Below are 18,716 nucleotides of genomic sequence, written 5' to 3'. Positions count from 1 at the left end.
TTTATTTATTTTTTTCTTGGGGGAAGGGGAGGTGTCATGTGAGAGTACCTTTAAGAAATGGGTGTTTAGTAAATGCACCTTTAAGAAATAGTCTTTATCAGTGATGTCAGTGTGTGGGTTGAGCTGGGCTGTCTGTCAGCCTTTTACTTTTGTTTTAGGCTGTTTGCTGGAGGGTGTGTTTTAGTTTCATTTTCAGTGTTGGAGCTGAAGCCAGACCAAGCAGGTGTACTGCTATTCTCTCTGCCATCAAAAGACTATCTCTTGATCATTTAGTGAATTCAGAATTATAAATGTTCTCGTTAGTGAATGTAAACCTAATGTGCTGCTGTTAAAAGGTGTTTCTTTTGTCTTCTGAATGTTGTTTGGGAAGTTATTAAGGATTACTTAGTGTTGTTTTCTTTGGGGGTTGTATTTGAATTAATGGTTGCTAAGATGTCCACTGTATGTTTTAAAAAGGTTAACTTGAGTTCATAGAATAAACATTGTTTTGACTTTAAAAAATACGTTTCCATTTCTGCTGTACCACACCTGTAGAGTGGGCCGTGTGCTCCCCATACCACAATCTATTCTAAGTTGTGGGTCAGGTGATCTCCATGATACTTTGGGGTTCTCAAAACTCTGGCCCATAACACTCTCTCTTCCTCCACCTACAGAGACATGGGTTTTGGACTACAGCCAGCTATGCTCACTGTCTACCTGACCACTGCTGCCGTTGCAGATGCACGGAGGCTAGAGCATCAGGGCAAGTCCAGGTAGGACTCTGCACAAGAGGAGCTGCCCCAGAAGAACAGGAGCCAGCTGGTGAGCCTCAAATGCCGGCCGTCCAAAAGGCCAAGGAGGAGGTGCCAATGAAGCGCCGCATCATGCCACATTTATATCATTGGCGCCTGTCCTTCGAGGAGCTGCTGTACCGTGTGTGCTGACGCCAACCCCGGCTCACCAAGGACACCATGCGCCACCTAAGCTAGATGGTAATGGACCTGAAACCGCGGGTGTATGGAGGAGGACATCCACTCCTGGTGGCCGTTAAGGTGACAGTCTCCCTGAACATTTATGCCTCTGGCTCATTCCAGAGCTTGAGTGGGGAACTGTGCACGATTGTCCAACAGTCCACACACTGGTGTATCCGCGCTGAAACAGATGCCCTATGCTACTAGGCAATGGACTATATCACCTTCTGCAGAACCTCTTATCTTTCAAAAAAGTGGTGAGGGTCCGGTGGTAGTGCGAGATTGAGTTTTATGGCAAAAATCAACTTAGTATACTTCAAAAATGACAAAAATACAAAAGCAAAGAAGCTGAAGCCCAGCAGGGCATAAGGAAGAAAACAACTGGAAGAGAACAAAGGTGAAGAGAGAGAGAAGACACAGGCAACACTTGTGCCAGTAACCTTATATCTGTGTTTGATACCGCATATTGCCCCATATTGTTTCCAAGTTTTAAATTGTGACTTCTGAACAGTGGTTTTTACCATCATTCACATTGATCCTTGACTTATTCCCTTTGCAGTCTAGCTGAGAGGCTGGTGAAAGGTTTCACCGCCAAGCTGACCTTGGCTTATTTAGAATAATGCAGCTTGTATTTCAACTGTAGTTACAATAATTTTAAAACTTGGATTTTAGCTATTTCCTGGGAAATGGACGACATCACCTTCAAACTGGTTCAAGCCCATGAGGATGCCCAGGCAGCTGGATCTGCCGCCATTGGTGGCATACCCCAGGTCCAAGGGGCGATCGATAGAACGCATGTCCCCTATGGGTACCGGTTCAACAGGAAGGGCTTCCACTCCTTGAATGTGCAGTTGTTGTGTGACCACCAGCTGTAAATCGTGCATGTCTGCATCCAATACCCAGGCAATGTGCATGACACATACGTCCTGATGTACTCATTGGTTTCTGGAATCTTCGAGGCACCCCCTTAGGTGAGGGGTTGGCCCTTGGGTGCCAAGGCTTAACTACTGAGATCATGGCTAATGATGCCGATGCAGAGGTGCCAGTGTGACGCGGACACCCGTTAAAATGACGCACATGCTGCAACCAATGCACCCTCGAACAGTGCATTAAGGTTCTCAAGGTACTGTTCTGATGCTGGTCTGCTCTGGTGGGGGGCTTCAGTATAGCCCCAAGAGGTCCTTGAGCATCATGTTGGCCTGTGTCATACATCATAACATCACACAGCAAAGGGGTGACATGCTGGTCAAGGAAGAGGAAGAACGCCAGGCGGCATCTGACGAAGAGGAAGAGGATGGTGTCCAGAAGGATCTGTGTGGTGGTATGTATTAGGGGTAATGTGGTACCTGTGAAGCCGAGAGGCTATTGGCTGACAGGTCCCGGGTTCTGGTTGGATCTGCCGACTTCTGGCTCCGCCCTGAAGGCAGAGTATAAGAGCTCGAGCTTCTCCCCGCAGCCTCATTCTGTTGCTCAGCTGCTGGGGACAAGTCTCACTTAATAAAGCCTAGATAGACTTCATCGCTTCTCGTCTCTCTCGTAAGTCATTGTGCGCTACAATTTATTAAGCGAGCTTAAAAGACTATGGAGCTCCGGATCGCCCCGGAGTGCCTGCGGATCAGCCCCCATGCAGCGAACTCGGCGGCCGTATTCAAACACTGGCAAGCATGCTTCGAAGGCTACCTCCGAACGGCCCCCAGCCGGATCACGGAAGAGCAGAAAATGCAGATCCTGCATTCGAGAGTAAGCCCGGAAATTTACTCCTAATAGAAGACACAGAGGATTTCCCGACGCGCTCGCGTTGCTGAAGGGCATCTACGTTCGGCCCGTGAACCAGGCCTACGCACGCCACCAACTCGTGACAAGACGGCAAATCACCGGAGAATCACTCGACGAATTCTACGGCGCGCTGCTGATTTTGGGATGAGGCTGCAACTGCCCGCCGGTGAACGCGATCGAGCATACAGACCTGCTAATTCATGATGCATTCGTGGCAGGTATGAACTCTCCCCAAATTCATCAGAGACTTTTAGAAAGAGAGGCGTTAGGACTCTCAGAGGCACGGGCCCTTGCGGCCTCCCTTGATGTGGCCTCCCAAAACGCCCACGCCTATGGCCCCCCGTCGCGACCAACTCCCCGGCACCACCCCCCCCCCCGCAAGCTTGCGCGGTTAAAGCACCAGACCATCCCGGGGGGGGCCCGCTGCTATTTTTGCGGACAGGCGAAACACCCCCGGCAGCGCTGCCCGGCCCGCGCAGCTACTTGTAAAAGCTGCGGCAAAAAGGGCCATTACGCGGCAGTGTGCCAGTCCCGGGGGGTCGCCGCAATCCCCGGAGAAGAACGAGGACAGCACATTCCAAGCACCCCCCAACACCCCCAGCGCCCCATGTGCGACCCGCGGGCGCCGCCATTTTGGGTCCCGGGCACCACGAGGGGAGGATGGGCGCCGCCATCTTGTGACCCCCCAGCCACGTGCGATTCATGGGGGTGGCCATTTTGTCCACCGCCGGCCACGCGCGATTCATGGATGCCACCATCTTGGTTGACAACAAAGGACCCCAGCATCGACGGCTCCAAGGGGTCCGAAGAAGACGCCGCGACACTACTACCACGACTGGCTTCGGTGACACTGGATCAATCGCGGCCCCGGACACTCCAGACGACGACAACAACGGTGCTGGTCAATGGATACGAGACGCCATGCCTGATAGACTCCGGGAGAACGGAAAGTTTTATTCACCCAGACACGGTAAGACGCTGTTTCCTGACCATCCATCCAAGCACGCAAAAGATTTCCCTAGCTGCAGGATCCCACTCAGTGGAGATCAAAGGGTTCTGCATCGCAAACCTAACGGTGCAAGGGAGGGAGTTTAAGAACTACAGGCTCTACGTCCTGCCCCAACTCTGCGCGCCCACATTACTGGGATTAGACTTCCAATGTAACCTTCAGAGCCTAACATTCCAATTCGGCAGCCCAATACCCCCACTCACTATCTGCAGCCTCGCAACCCTCAAGGTTGAACCGCCATCCTTGTTTGCAAACCTCACCCCGGATTGCAAACCCGTCGCCACGAGGAGCAGACGGTACAGCGCCCAGGGCCGGACATTTATCCGGTCTGAAGTCCAGCGGTTGCTGAAGGAAGGCATAATCCAGGCCAGCAATAGTCCCTGGAGAGCCCAGGTGGTAGTAGTAAAGACCGGGGAGAAGCAAAGGATGGTCGTAGGCTATAGTCAGACCATCAACAGTTACACGCAGCTAGATGCGTACCCTCTCCCCAACATATCCGACATGGTCAATCGGATTGCCCAGTATAAGGTCTTCTCCACCGTGGACCTCAAGTCCGCCTACCACCAGCTCCCCATCCGCCCAGGTGACCGCAAGTACACCGCCTTTGAGGCAAACGGGCGGCTATACCACTTCCTAAGGGTCCCATTTGGCGATACGAACGGGGTCTCGGTCTTCCAACGGGAGATGGACCGAATGGTTGACCAGCACGGGTTGCAGGCCACGTTCCCAGATCTCGACAACGTAACCATCGGCGGCCACGATCAGCAGGACCACGACACCAACCTCCAAGAGTTCCTTCAGACCGCAAACGCCCTGAACCTCACATATAACGAGAAAAAATGCATTTTTAGCACAAACCGTTTGGCCATCCTGGGATACGTAGTGCGCAATGGAGTGCTAGGCCCCGACGCCGAACGCATGCGCCCCCTTATGCAATTTCCCCTCCCCATTGCTCCAAAGCCCTGAAACGTTGCCTGGGCTTCTTTTCATATTACGCCCAGTGGGTCCCCCAGTACGCAGACAAGGCCCGCCCGCTAATACAGTCCACTACCTTCCCCCTGTCGACAGAGGCTCACCAGGCCTTCAGCCGCATCAAAGCGGATATCGCAAAGGCCACGATGCGCGCCATCGATGAATCTCTCCCCTTCCTGGTCGAGAGCGACGCATCCGATGTAGCTCTGGCGGCCACCCTTAACCAAGTGGGCAGACCCGTGGCCTTTTTCTCCAGGACCCTCCACGCCTCAGAAATCCGCCACTCCTCAGTGGAAAAGGAAGCCCAAGCCATAGTGGAAGCTGTGCGACATTGGAGGCATTACCTGGCCGTCAGGAGATTCACTCTCCTCACCTACCAACGGTCGGTAGCCTTCATGTTCGATAATGCACAGCGGGGCAAAATTAAGAATGACAAGATCTTAAGGTGGAGGATCGAACTCTCCACCTTCAATTATGAGATCTTGTATCGTCCTGGAAAGCTGAACGAGCCGTCCGATGCCCTATCCCGCGGCACAAATAGACCGCCTCCAAGCCCTCCACGAGGACCTCTGCCACCCGGGGGTCACTCGATTCTACCATTTCGTAAAGTCCCGCAACCTCTCCTACTCTGTGGAGGAGGTCCGTACAGTCACCAGGAATTGCCACAAGAGTGCAAACCGCACTTTTTCAGGCCGAATAGAACACACCTGATCAAGGCTTCCCGCCCCTTTGAACACCTCAGTTTGGATTTCAAAGGCCCCCTCCCCTCCACCGACCGCAACGCATACTTCCTGAACGTGGTGGACGAGTACTCCCGTTTCCCCTTCGCTATCCCCTGCCCCGACATGACAGCGGCCACAGTCATTAAAGCCCTTGGCACCATCTTTACACTGTTCGGTTTCCCCGCATACATCCAGAGCGACAGGGGGTCCTCCTTCATGAGTGACGAGCTGCGTCAGTTCCTGCTCAGCAAGGGCATTGCCTCGAGCAGGACAACCAGCTACAACCCCCGGGGGAACGGGCAGGTAGAGAGGGAGAACGGCACGGTCTGGAAGACTGTCCAACTGGCCCTACGGTCCAGAGATCTCCCAGTTTCCCGGTGGCAGGAAGACCTCCCGGATGCTCTCCACTCCATCCGGTCGCTGCTGTTTAACACCACTAACCAAACGCCGCACGAGCGCCTCCTTGTCTTCCCTAGGAAGTCCTCCTCCGGAATGTCGCTGCCGACCTGGCCGGCAGCCCCAGGACCCATCTTCGTCCGGAAACATGTGCGGGCGCACAAATCGGACCCGTTGGTCGAGAGGGTTCATCTTTTCCATGCGAACCCGCAGTACGCCTATGTGGCGTACCCCGACGGCCGACAGGACACGGTCTCCCTGCGGGACCTGGCGCCCGCCGGCAACACACACACACCCCCGACACCGATCACCCCCTCCCTGTCACCGGCGCAACCCGCGACCGCCCCCTTCCCGGGGGGATCGGTCCTCCTCCCGTGCCCGCCCAGGAGTAAAACAGGAACAAACAGCGAAACGCTCCCGGAGACGACAACGCCCGAGCAAGCACCTGCACCACCACCGGGGCTGAGGCGATCGACGAGGAAGACCAGACCGCCCGCTCGACTCGTGGAATCCACGTGACACCAAGAAAAAGCAAGAATGTTGTTGTAACAAAAACATTTTTTTTGCCCGTATTGTAAATAGTTCTCACAAACCTGTACATAGCCCAGTGTAGGGCTAAAGCTGTATTAACACAGTCCGAAATTTATTCCAGGGCCAGCCTTGTAAACCCCTACCACCATGCGAACCACCACCCCGCCGGGTTCCTTTTTAACAAGGGGTGAATGTGGTGGTATGTATTAGGGGTCATGTGGTACCTGTGAAGCCGAGAGGCTATTGGCTGACAGGTCCCGGGTCCTGGTTGGATCTGCTGACTTCTGGCTCTGCCCTGAAGGCGGAGTATAAGAGCTCGAGCTTCTCCCCGCAGCCTCATTCTGTTGATGAGCTGCTGGGGACAAGTCTCGCTTAATAAAGCCTAGACAGACTTCATTGCTTCTCGTCTTGCGTAAGTCATTGTGCGCTACAATCTGCGCATAGAGTCTGAGCTGAAATGGCAGGCCTCCCAACGTGTGACCCAGGGCGTGGCACACGGGACACTCAGCACTTCCCGATTTACCAACTAGAAGGGCTGGCCACCGGCAGCTCCACAGTCCTATCTCACCTCTTCACCCTGCTCCCCCTAAATTCATTCCACCCCTACAGAGAATCCCCTTTCCCTAAACCTCTCAGCCTTCCCTCTCCCACTGTCCTTCCAATTTTTCCCTCTCCCTCAGTCTTTCCAACCCTTCCCTCTTCCTCAGTCCTTCACCCCCATCTTCCCCCGGGCCTTCCGCTCCTTCCCACTACCACAGCTCCCTCTCCCCACTCTGAGGGCCATACCAACATCTCTACAGAGTGTTGTCCATGGGACGAAGGATGATGATGACACTCTGGAGGATGAGTTTTGACGCTCTTTATTGTTTGACAAAGTCTGACTCCTGTCTTCCGGATAAGATACCACTGTCCACCGGATGATCCTTGCATGTATGCTGGCAAACATTTCTCGCGGGTCGATACGGCTTGTGGGGGGTCTGTGGGAGACAGAAGATGGTGAACGGTTAGGGCCCACTCACTGGGGATGCTGTCATACGAGGCGGGCTCACACTTATGGTCTCATGCCCTGCTACTTCATGGTGAGGGTGTCAGTATATGGGACGTTCACGTATTATGCCCTGCTCCAACTTTTCCCCCCCATCCCCTTCCCACCTGGCAGGCGCATAACACCCAGCTCCAGCCCACCCTTTAGAATGCTCAGACAGAAGTTGGAGGCAAGTCAGATTGGTGGTGCAAAAGTAATTCATGGTGACAATGTACAATGCTGTACCCTTACGCGTAATTATATTCTATCAACCTCACCCGCGCCAATTTAAGTGTCATCTATCTTCCTTATTTTATGGGGCCTACCGTTCCTGCTAGGTGTTACGCAGAAAACACATCAAACATGGAGGCTGCCTGCTGCGTGTCTCGCCATCTGACCTGTGATGCCCTATTGCGTTTTGCTGGGGGCTAGCAGGATAGCAGCGTAGAGTAACCGGGTCTAGCTGCTGATATGCCCTGGAGAATTTCCGGGTCCGTGGTCGTGGCCTCGCTAGCATACGGCGAGGGCCTACAACGGCCTTCATGGCGGACGCAGCCCACGGTCCTGGCACGCAAAATAGTCCCGGACCACCCAGCCCCACAGTGCGGATCAGCTCTCCCCCGACTGTGGTGGTGCTGGACTGAGACCGCAGCCGCCACGCCGAGTCCCCGACGGGTGAGACCATGAGAGACCCATGCTGTCGGTAACTCGGTCGGTTGGGGGCAGAGCATTGGAGGGCGGGCCTCAGGCAATACCCTGAGGCCATAGATACTTGATGCGGCGTACTCTCTGAGCATCGTGAAAGCGGCGCCGCCCCCGATTTGGTCAAAAACGCGGATTCTCTGGCCGTTCGTCGAACGCGATTTCGGCGTTGGTGACCGGAGAATCCAGCCCATGGTTTGAAGTCTTTCTCCAGGTCTTCCACCGTGGACATCACCTTTCAGCGTTGGACTGGGTACCATGCATTGTCAGCACATCTCCTGTGTCTGAGATGGTTGTACTGTTCCAGTTCTGCCTGCAGGCACTGAAATGTTGTTGACACTCCCTCCTATATATCCTGGCTCAGTGTCTGCATCTGCATCAGTGATTGGATCATACTTTCCAGAAGCGTGACACCTGCCTGGATGATGGCTGTTCCCTGGGATCGGGGAGCCTTCTGACCATCCGCTGCTTCAGGAGTCCCCGCCTCCAGCTGATGTGCTGCAGCATGTGTGTGGTGCTCCCTTGAGGGTGACCCAGGAGCCTGACCACTAACATTGCTCACCGATGTGATAATCTCTGAGATGGTGGAGAGGTGCAGTTGAATGTAGTGTCAAAACGTTGGTGTCTTCCCTGGAGTGCCAGAGTGCTCTGAGGGTCTGGTTGGGGGAAGCACCCCCGGACAACCCAGCCTCGTCTGATGGTGATCCTGCAAGACAAAAGACATGTCACTGGATTCTCTGCCGGCGGGATTCTCTGTTGTGCCTGAGGGTTTCCTGATGGCGTGGGGTGGCCATAATGGCAAATCTCTTTGGCAGGTGGTGGGAGCGGAGTATCCTGCTGCCAGAGAGAGCGTGCCACCCAGGAACATGTGGCTGGCTGATTGGAGAATCCAGCCCATGGGGTGAGATCTTGGGAAGGATTCACTTGCTATAAGGACATCTGTGTTGCATTGGACTCTCACTTGTTTGGAGAATCACAACCACTGTCCTCTCTTGGACTCCCCCGGGAGTCTTCCAAGAGGGTTTGGACCCGAATATCAGGCCATTTCCCACTCCTGTCTTCTGCCGCTCAGGACGATTATGGGCCGCATTTTCCTCGAGGGCACAGACAGGACATAGTGAGATGCTGGGAGGTGGATTCTATGAAGGGGCCTCTGTCGATGGTGACATGTGTGTGCAAGGCTCCTGGCCAAAGAGGGCAATACATTTCTAAGGGTTTGCTGGAGGGTGGCTTGTAATGGAGATGCAGGCAGGTCGGGTATTGTTGGCCTCTAGGGGATTGGGGGCAATTGTGAGGAGTGACAGATGTTAGTGATGCCAGGTGCACCGAGGTGGTGACTCACTCCAGCTGTTCCCTCTCCACCCTGTCCATGCCCCTCATAATTTTGTCCACCTCGATCAGGTCGCCCATCAGTCTTCTCTGCTCCAGCGAAAACAATCCAAGCCTATCCAACCTCTCTTCACAACTTAAATGTTCCATCGCAGGCATCATCCTAGTGAATCTCCTCTGCATCTCTTCCAGGGCCAGCACATCCTTCCTGTAATGTGGCGACCAGAACAGCACACAGTACTCCAGCTTTGCCTCACCAATGTCCCATACAAATCTAACATGACTTCCTTGCTTTTGTACTCTATGCCACAATTGATAAAAGCTATAATTTAGTTCATTTTGCCTCATTCCCTGTTTGAAGATCGACAGTTTTCCAATACTTTGGCACAGTTCCAGAATCCAAGGATTTTTGGAAAATAACTCCCAATGCACCCACAATCTCTGTAGCGACCTCCTTTACAATCCTGGGGTCCAAATTCAGATTCCGGGGAATGGTCAGCCTTTATCCTTATTAGTTTACGTAAATCTCATTCTCTGGTGGTGGTGACTGTATTTTGTACTATTTCTGGGATGCTCAGTAAAGACCGATGCAAAATAGCTATTAACTCCTCTGCAATTTTCTTGTTCCCCATAATTATTTCCCTGGTTTCATTCTCTGAGGGTCCAATGCTTACTTTTACTTCTCTCTTCCTTTTAATGAACTTAAAAAAAGCTCTTGCTGTTTGTTTTTTGCTATCTTGCCCTCATAGTTTATGTTCTCCTTCCTAATTGTATTTTTGGTCCATCTTTGCTGCATTCTGAATCTCTCCCAGTCTTCTGGTCTCCCATCACCTTCACCATTGATTTGCTGAAGTTTTAGAATTGGAGCTGAAGGTTAAACCTTTTCTTAGATGATGACAGTTCACAGCCATCAAATCCTACAGTCGCCATGGCCAGTGAGATAGGAGAGGATGAGAGAGATTAGTTCTTTTCTGTTGGGAAAGATAGAATTAAAATATTTCTAGATGGATGGATTGAAAATTAGATGGAAAGACGGGGACAGACAAACATATTTTCAAAATGATTTCAGGAGTTCAGCCTGAAAGTGGTTTTCAGTCTTGCCCAAGTTTACTCTTCACCAAAGTTGTTTGTTATATTTTCCAGGTGTGTTTCTCATTCCCTACACGCTCATGCTGGCACTGGTTGGGATGCCTGTGTTCTTCTTGGAATGTTCCTTTGGTCAGTTTGCCAGCCTCGGACCAGTTGCAGGGTGGAAGGCCGTGCCAATCATGCAAGGTTAATATTCATTTGTCAACAGTTTAAATGATTAATAGTTGTTGAGATGTTGGTTGTAACTTTCTTATCAGGCAGGATTTAAGTCAGGCTTGAGGTACAAGTTGCAACCTGATCATTCATTCAGTTAACAAGAGCAGGTACAGGCAGCGAAGAGGCAGGCACAGTGAGTGACATGTTCCCTTCCCGCATTCCAAATGTAATTTAATATTATTAATGCTGGTGCCCTTTTTCATTTTCCTGAAAGATTGGAGGGTAGCTAATATAAGCCCCGTATTCAAAACGGGAGGTGGAGAGAAAACAGGGAGCTCTGGACCAGTGAGCCTAACGTCGGTAGTAGGGAAGTTGCTAGGGTCCATGATCAAGAATTTCACAGTACAGCATTTGGAAATCAGTGGTATATTCAGAGAAAGTCAGCATGGATTTACAAAAGGAAAATCAAGCTTAACAAATCTACAGGAATTCTCTGAAGAAGCAACTAGTAGAGTTGACCAAGGAGAACCAGTGGATGTGGTATATTTAGACTTTCGGAAGGCTTACAATGAGGCCTCACATAGCAGATTACTATGTAAAGTTAAAGTGCATGGGTTTGAGATGAATAGAAAGCTAGTTCGCAAATGGGAAGCAAAAAAAATTGAATAAATGGGTCCTTGTGCATCAGTTGCAGAAAGTAAGCGCACAGGTACAGCAGGCAGTAAAAAAGGCAACTAGTATGTTGGCCTTCATAGCGAGAGGAATAGGGATATTTTACATCAATTGTATAGGGTGTTGGTGAGGCCACACGGGAATATTGTGTACAATTTTGCCGTCCTTATCTCAGGAAGGATGTTCTTGCTATGGCGGGAGTGCAGCAAAGATTTACCAGACTGATTCTTGGACTGGTGGGACTGTCATATGAGGAGAGTCATATGTTGGTTAGGATTCTATTAATTGGAGTTTAGAAGAGTGAGAAGGGATGTCATACAAATGTGTAAAATTCTAACAGGACTAGACAGCGTAGATGCAGAAAGAATGGTACTGATGGTGTGGAAGCCCAGAACTAGGGGTCATAGTTTGAGGATAAGGGGTAAACCTTTTAGGACTGAGAGGAGGAGAAATTTCTTCCCCCAGAGAGTGGTGAATCTGTGAAATTCACTACCGTAAAAAGTAGTTGAGACCAAAGAGTTGTTTGATTTCAAGAAGGAATTAGACACAGCTCTTGGGGTCAAAGAGATCAAGCGATATGGGAGGAAGGCAGGATCAGGGTGTTGAACTTAATGATCAGCCATGATCATAATGAATGGTGGATCAGGCTCGAAGGACCGAATGGCCTCCTTCTGCTTTTAATTTTCTATGTATGTTTCTGTGTAAGTGTTCGTTATTTGACTTTGTAATAAAAGTAACAGACTTCGGGCGGGATTTAATGGCTGTGTTGCACTCAAGCGAGAGTGCGACTGGGCGATTAAATCGCGGCAGAGGCCAAAATTGAGAACCGTACCACGCTGATCTGTTTGAGATCTACCCAGCAAGAATCCCACCATAGTGTGGTGACAAACCAATAATCACCAGTTGAGCCCAATCTACAAATAATTAACGGGGGCGACCCCCTATCTAATGCTCCCCCGTGATCTAACAGTCTCCCAACAAGTGGTCACGCAGGCGCCTTTTTAAAACGTGCAGCTGGCGGAAGGGCTGCTGCGGGGACTAGAGAAGGTGAGTAGCCATCTTCACTCACAGGCAAAGAGCTCGAGGGCATTGGGGTTGCTGTTCCAGTGCTCTGATGGGGGTGGGGGAGCCAGTGGGGGGGCCAGCCTCAGTAGTGGTGACCCGTCATCGTTTGGGGGGTGTTATGGAGCAGGGGGTGGATGGCTGCCCCTGGCCAGGGTTAGGCTTGGGGTTGGGGGTGGGGGGGGTGGGAGAGATTTCTCAGCGCCCGCGGGTCCACCATGCCAACCCATGGACCATGTGCCATGTTCCAGGGCTAACCCAGCCTTTGCTCACCGCGACCACCCACTCCCACTGACCACATGTGGCTGAAGGCTGTAGCTAATTGGGAAATGCCAATCGCAGTGAAGTGAGCACTTCACACATCCCAAGTGGTTCCCCGTGGGTGGGCGGGCCAAGTAGCATGTGTGGGTTATTACGCAGCATCCCAATCAGACCATGATGCCTGCACACTGTGCCTGAACACTGCAGGAGGCAGTGGCTAACATCCCCACACCTCGGACGCAGCGGCTAACAGTCCAGCAACCAGAGGCTCGGGCCCAGCACACATCAGCAACCAGAGGGTGGGTGTGAGCACCGGGGAAGGAACCAGCGCACGGTCCAGGTAACGTTACGTGCAGGTGTCTGGGATACGATGATAGCTGCGGCCGGAGATGCGTAGGCACAGTTTGGCGATATCTTGGACCCTGTGGAACATGCCCTCGTGGTGCTGATGGCAGGCCAGGCAGCCGGATGCTGGAGGAGGCAGCGGCAGCAGTGTTGGCAGAGGCTCAAGGCGGTAGCCATGTTCAGGGCCCTACCCAACACCTGAAGACCCGGCTGCCCATCGGCCAGGGAGGGATCCGGGTGTACAGGTGTAGCTGATCTTTCGAGCAGCTGTACAGTTGTAGTTGTTTTTTGGAGTAGATGTACAGGTGTAGTTGGCATTTGGAGCAGATGTACGGGTATAGTTGGTCTTTCGAGATGTACAGGTGCAGTTGGTCAATTGAGCAAATGTACAGGTGTAGTTGGTGTTTGGAACAGATGTACAGGTGTAGTTGCCAAGGCAGAAAGCTATATTCCCGTACCAGCCTTCCCGAACAGGCGCCGGAATGTGGCGACTAGGGGCTTTTCACAGTAACTTCATTGAAGCCTACTCGTGACAATAAGCGATTTTCATTTTCATTGTATAAACTTTGACAGGGACCAGGCCCAGCAAGATACCCTGGCAGCAGGATTCTCCGCCATTGCTGGGATACCCCAGGTCCAGGTCACACCGGGCCTTCTGGGAGTGCCGTACATCAATGGGAAGGGGTTCCACTCCCTGAACATCCAACTTGTGTGCACCCACCACATGAAGATCATGCACGGGTGGCACGGTGGCACAGTGGTTAGCACTGCTGCCTCAAGCTCCATGGTCCCAGGTTCGATTCCGGCCTTGGGTGCCTATCTGTACGGAGTCTGCACTTTCTGCCTGTGTACGATCCCTCCGGGTGCTCCGGTTTCCTCCCACTGTCCAAAGAAGTGCAGGTTAGGTGGATTAGCCATGCTAAATTGCCCCTTAGTGTCCAAATGGGGATAGGTGGAGGCATGGGCTTGAGTAGGGTGCTCTTCCCAAAGGCCGGTTAAGACTCGATGGGCTGAATGGCCACCTTCTGCACTGTAAATTCTATGATTCTATGATTCTCTGCACGTGTGCAGCAAGTGTGCATGACAGCTGCATCCTGGGTCAGTCAGACATCCCTGGCCTCTTCGAGACCACCCCAGGATGGTCGGTTGGCTCTTGGGGGATAGACGTACCCATTTACGACCTGGCTAATGATGCCAGTACGGAGCTCGGTGACCAATGCGGAGACCTGATACAACGAGGCCCATGCTGCAACCTGGTCTGTCATTGAGCGGTGCATCGGACTACTAAAAATGCGATTCCGATGCCTCAACCTCTCTGGTGGTGCACACCAGGACACCCCCCAGAGGGTCTCCCGCTTCACGGTGGTCTGCTGTGTCCTCCACAACCTGGCACAGCAGCGAGTTTACGTGTTGGAGGTGGAGAGGAGGAATATGTGGCCACCTCCGAGGAGGTTGAGGATGAGGAGGTGCCGGACCAGGAGGGGCTGGAGGCCGAGCCTGGTGAGGACCCTTAGGACCAGCTTGAGGATGGAGTACAAGCAGACCAGCAAAGGTCCAGCAAGCCTGAAGGGCCAGGGAGGCCTTCATCCTCGTCTGCTTCACATAGGATGTGGCCTCGTCCATCATTCCCTCTCTCCCCAACCCCCACCTTCCCTTCCAGCCCCCCTCCCCCTCCTTCACCATCTTTCCTCTCCCCCATTTTCCCACCCTCCCAGGGTCTGTGTAATTTCACACCAGAGTGAGATGCGACTGTTTCGCACCCCCCCCCCCCCCCCAACCTACCCTCGACCCCCCCTCTTACTCCCCTTCCCCAAAGTGCCTTCTAATGATCCTCAACATGCTTAGGGTCCAGTATGTGCCCAGGATATATCAGAGGTGGAGGAAGCCTGCTGCATGCCCAATCTCGTGGCTTTGATGCCCCTGGCTGGTATCCTCAGGGGGCTCTGGAGCCAGAGGGCCCGGCGCACTTGCCATGATGCCCAGTTCTGGGTGCTGACTGTCGGAAACGCCATTGTCAGTGGGTTGGGACTCGGGAGAGCTGGTGGCCGCCATTGCTACTCCGTAGGATGGCTCCAAGTTGACACCCAGCACCCCCTCCTGCCGGTCAGTGTCCATATAGGCCTGGGGTTCACTTCATGATGAAGGGGCAGCTGGATCGAACCCCAGCTGCCCCTGCATCATCTGGCTCTGTCAGACCTGGCAGCTCCCAATATCTGCAGAATTGTGTCAACACCCTCGGCGATGCTCCTCAGTGACTAGGACACGTCCCCCACTGACCAGGAAATGCTCCGCAGCACCTCGACTGTGCCCACCTGAGACTGGGACATGCTTCGAGTGCCTCATCAAGGTCCACCTGGGTGACATTCCCCAGTGACTGGGACATGTTGTTGCGGATAGTGAGAGGATTGCCAGAGGATACAGCAAGGTATAAACTGGTTGGAGTTTTGGCGGAGAAATGGCAGATGGTGTTTAATCCAGACAAGTGTGAGGTAATGCACTTGGGAAGGTCAATTCCTACTTTGCATGTAGGAATTACACAATAAATGGTGGAACTCTTGCGAGTACTGACAGGCAGAGAGATCTGGGTGAGCATGTCCACCAATCACTGAAAGTGGCAATGCGTGTGGATAAGGTGATCAAGAGGGCAACGGCATGCTGGCCTTCATCGGTCGAGGCATTGAATATAAAAATTGGCAAGTCATGTTGCAGCTATACTGGACCTTATTTGGGCCTCTTTTGGAAAGTTGTGTACAATTCTGGTTGCCACACTACCATAAGAATGTGGATGCTTTGGAGCGGGTATTGAAGCAGTTTACTAGGATGTTGCCTGGTATGGAGGGCATTAGCTATGAGAAGAGATTAGATAAACTCGGTCTGTTCTCACTGAAATGATGGAGGTTGAGAAATGACCTGATAGAGGCCTACAAGATTAAGAGTGGCATGGACAGAGTGGATAGTCAGATGCTCTTTCCTCGGGTAGAAGAGTCAAGTACTAGGGGACATAGGTTTAAAGTGCGTGGGGAAAAGTTTAGAACAGATGTGCTGTGATGAACGGTTACTGCCTTATCATCATGTAAGGTGATGTCCCCTTTAAGACCAGGCTTGGAACCCTGGGGACTCCGCCTCTGGCTCCGCCCATCTGGGAGCCATACATAAAGGCCTGCCTCATGGTCTGTATAGCAGTCAGCTCTCGTCCAAATCTGTAGCATAGTTATTAGCCTAATAAAGCCTTCTTTACAGTTTAATCTCTAAGCATCATTATTGAGGGTACCTCATGTGCGTTGCAAGTTTTTTACACAGAAGGTGGCACATACATGGAGCACGGTGAGGTGGTGGGAGCAGGGACGATAGTGGCATTCAAGGGGCAACTAGACAAATATATGAATAGGGTGAGAATGGATGGATACGGACTCCATAAGTGCATATGGTTTTAGCTAGGCAAGTACCATGGTCGGCGCAGGCTTAGAGGACCGAAGGTCCTGTTCCTGTGCCATATTGTTCTTTGTTCTTTCCCCCTCGCCTGAGGTGTGGTGACCCTCAGGTTAAATCACCACCAGTCAGCTGTCTCTCAAAAGAGGAGCGCAACCTATGGCCCCCGGAACTATGGTGACTTTTAATTCTTCATTCATATGTTTGTATATTAGGTTCTCCACATCTATACGAATGGATTCCTTCATCGTTTTAAAACATTTCTATTTATTCACTCGTCAAGATGTACAGAACATTATGGACCTGATTCGAATGTCCTCGTCGCTCCCGACTCGGGACACAATGAGGACGTCAAATTTACGACGCTCGGGATGCCCGCGAGATCCTGTTAGATGTCAATTGCAGAAAATGACCAATGGTTTGCTCGACCAACAGATTCAGGTCAAAGAATTGATTTCAAAACAGTAGTTCCCAATCTAATCTTCTGTTTGTTGTTTCATTTTAAGGTATGGGGATCACTATGGTCCTTGTGACCTCAATTTCTAACATCCTCTACACCGTCATCATCGCCTACAGCCTGTACTACTTGTTCGCCTCCTTCCAATCCCCCCTGCCATGGACAGACTGCTTCAGCTGGTGGGGCGCAGATGAAACATGCAGCAGGACTCCCAAAGGTACTGTCTGAACGTCTATTGGGTAAAGTATAGAGATCGATTGTTCATTCTTCAGTCTGTCAGTCTGAATGGGAGGGAAAAATGGACAATAGTTTCAGTGACCACCTTCACTGTGGTCACACAGCAGAGATACTGGGATATTTGGCCATCTAAAATGGTCGCCCACAAAGGATAAGGGGAATTGTGGTCAAGTTGGGACACAGACAGTACACAGTCCCTGTGTATTGGGCAAAGGGAAACCATACCGAACTGAAACTTGCACCTGTTAAAGGTCAATCACCGATTTCCCCAGGACAACAGACTCAAATTAAGGAATAGCAACAGCAGCGGACTCCCCTTATTTGGAAAGGCCTACGTACTTGGGACAATGGTAACTAGGACCCGCCCAGCCATCGAGGTACCCGCCCCTAATTGGCCAGAATCGATTAAGGTGATCGAGACCCTATCGATCCATTAGATCCTGAGTTGGGACTACCCAAAAGGGCGCGAAAAAGGAGAAGGATCATAGATCATAGAATTTACAGTGCAGAGGCCCTGCAAAACTAGGGTTCGGTCTCTTTTGGGTCCGACCTGTGCCCACACCAACTGCAGCATAATGACCATCAAGTTCAAGACCCGCGATGGCTACCTGAGAGAGATGAGCCGCAGCCGAGACGAACCTGACGACTTCCAGCCGACACACGTGGGGACTCAAATAAAGGCCTTATCTACCTGCACAGGCCCAGTCATCCAGAAGTTAAGTAAAGGTAATCTTAGTTGATAGGTGCAGTTTAATGCGTAGCCGCGTGTATCATTGCACACAGAGATAAGTCTTGTGTTTAGAAATAAACTGTCTTTTGAACTAACATACTGGTTGTGTGTTCATTTGGTCAATACAAGAAACGTACTCGTAGCTTGTGGTTTGTTAATAGAAGTAGCAACAGACAGGAATCAGCAGCGGCAGCAATCATGTCATTGAGTCACCGGGATTGCAGGATAATCAATAATGAATAAAAAATGAATGATGGTAATGTATTATTATGACACCCTGGGCGATTGTGCGGTCAATTCTAGCCCCACAGACCCCGTAGTCCCAACATCAGTGAATTAACCAATAATTTGTGTTTTCATAAGATCTTTAACCCTTGACTGCTCCAATGAGTTATAGACACCATATTTATAAGTAAAACATTAACAAACTGCTTATTAATAATAAGAGGATATTCAGGTCAGTTCACTTCCAATCACGGGCCACCAGATGTACACAGGATGTTCAGATCAGTGCAATTCTGCTCTTCTACCACCAGATGGAGCTTCCGTCTCCCTGTGAAATTACTGGAGCTTCTTTCCTGAATATGCACAGATTTAATCACCTTTGTCTGAAATCTGCACAGACACCCTGATCGTACTTTGAGGAATGTTCTTAGTTTGAGCTTCAATTTTAGCTCTTCCCAGCCTCTGAGACCCAGGGTTAAAATGCTACAGACCTGTGGAAAAATGGCTTGCAGTGTCTCATTCTAGAGATCTCTTCCACAGGTTAGTTTTATCTCTGTGTCCTTTAAACAAGAGAGCCTTTGCAGATTCAGCTAGAATGCCTCCTGAAATCACCTGACAAAGAGAGGGAGAGAGAAAGAGACA

The 18,716-nt window shown here is 51.3% G+C and overlaps 1 protein-coding gene across 2 annotated transcripts in view; it reads left to right on the top strand.

The window, feature by feature from the left end:
- The window catches only part of LOC140420922 (sodium- and chloride-dependent neutral and basic amino acid transporter B(0+)-like), a 154,635-nt gene that overhangs the window by 38,263 nt on the left and 97,656 nt on the right, over positions 1-18,716 (top strand). For both annotated transcript variants that reach the window (XM_072505072.1, XM_072505071.1), the window contains exons 3-4: positions 10,555-10,686; positions 16,932-17,099. In XM_072505072.1, coding sequence (XP_072361173.1) covers positions 10,581-10,686; positions 16,932-17,099 — 274 coding nt within the window. In that variant the 5' untranslated portion in view covers positions 10,555-10,580. The remainder of the gene's footprint in view (positions 1-10,554; positions 10,687-16,931; positions 17,100-18,716) is intronic.

Source organism: Scyliorhinus torazame, chromosome 5 (assembly GCF_047496885.1).
Source record: "Scyliorhinus torazame isolate Kashiwa2021f chromosome 5, sScyTor2.1, whole genome shotgun sequence".
Taxonomy (NCBI): Eukaryota; Metazoa; Chordata; class Chondrichthyes; order Carcharhiniformes; family Scyliorhinidae; genus Scyliorhinus; species Scyliorhinus torazame.
The sequence above is the reverse complement of the archived record's forward strand: the minus strand, read 5'-3'. Positions and strand labels throughout refer to the sequence as shown.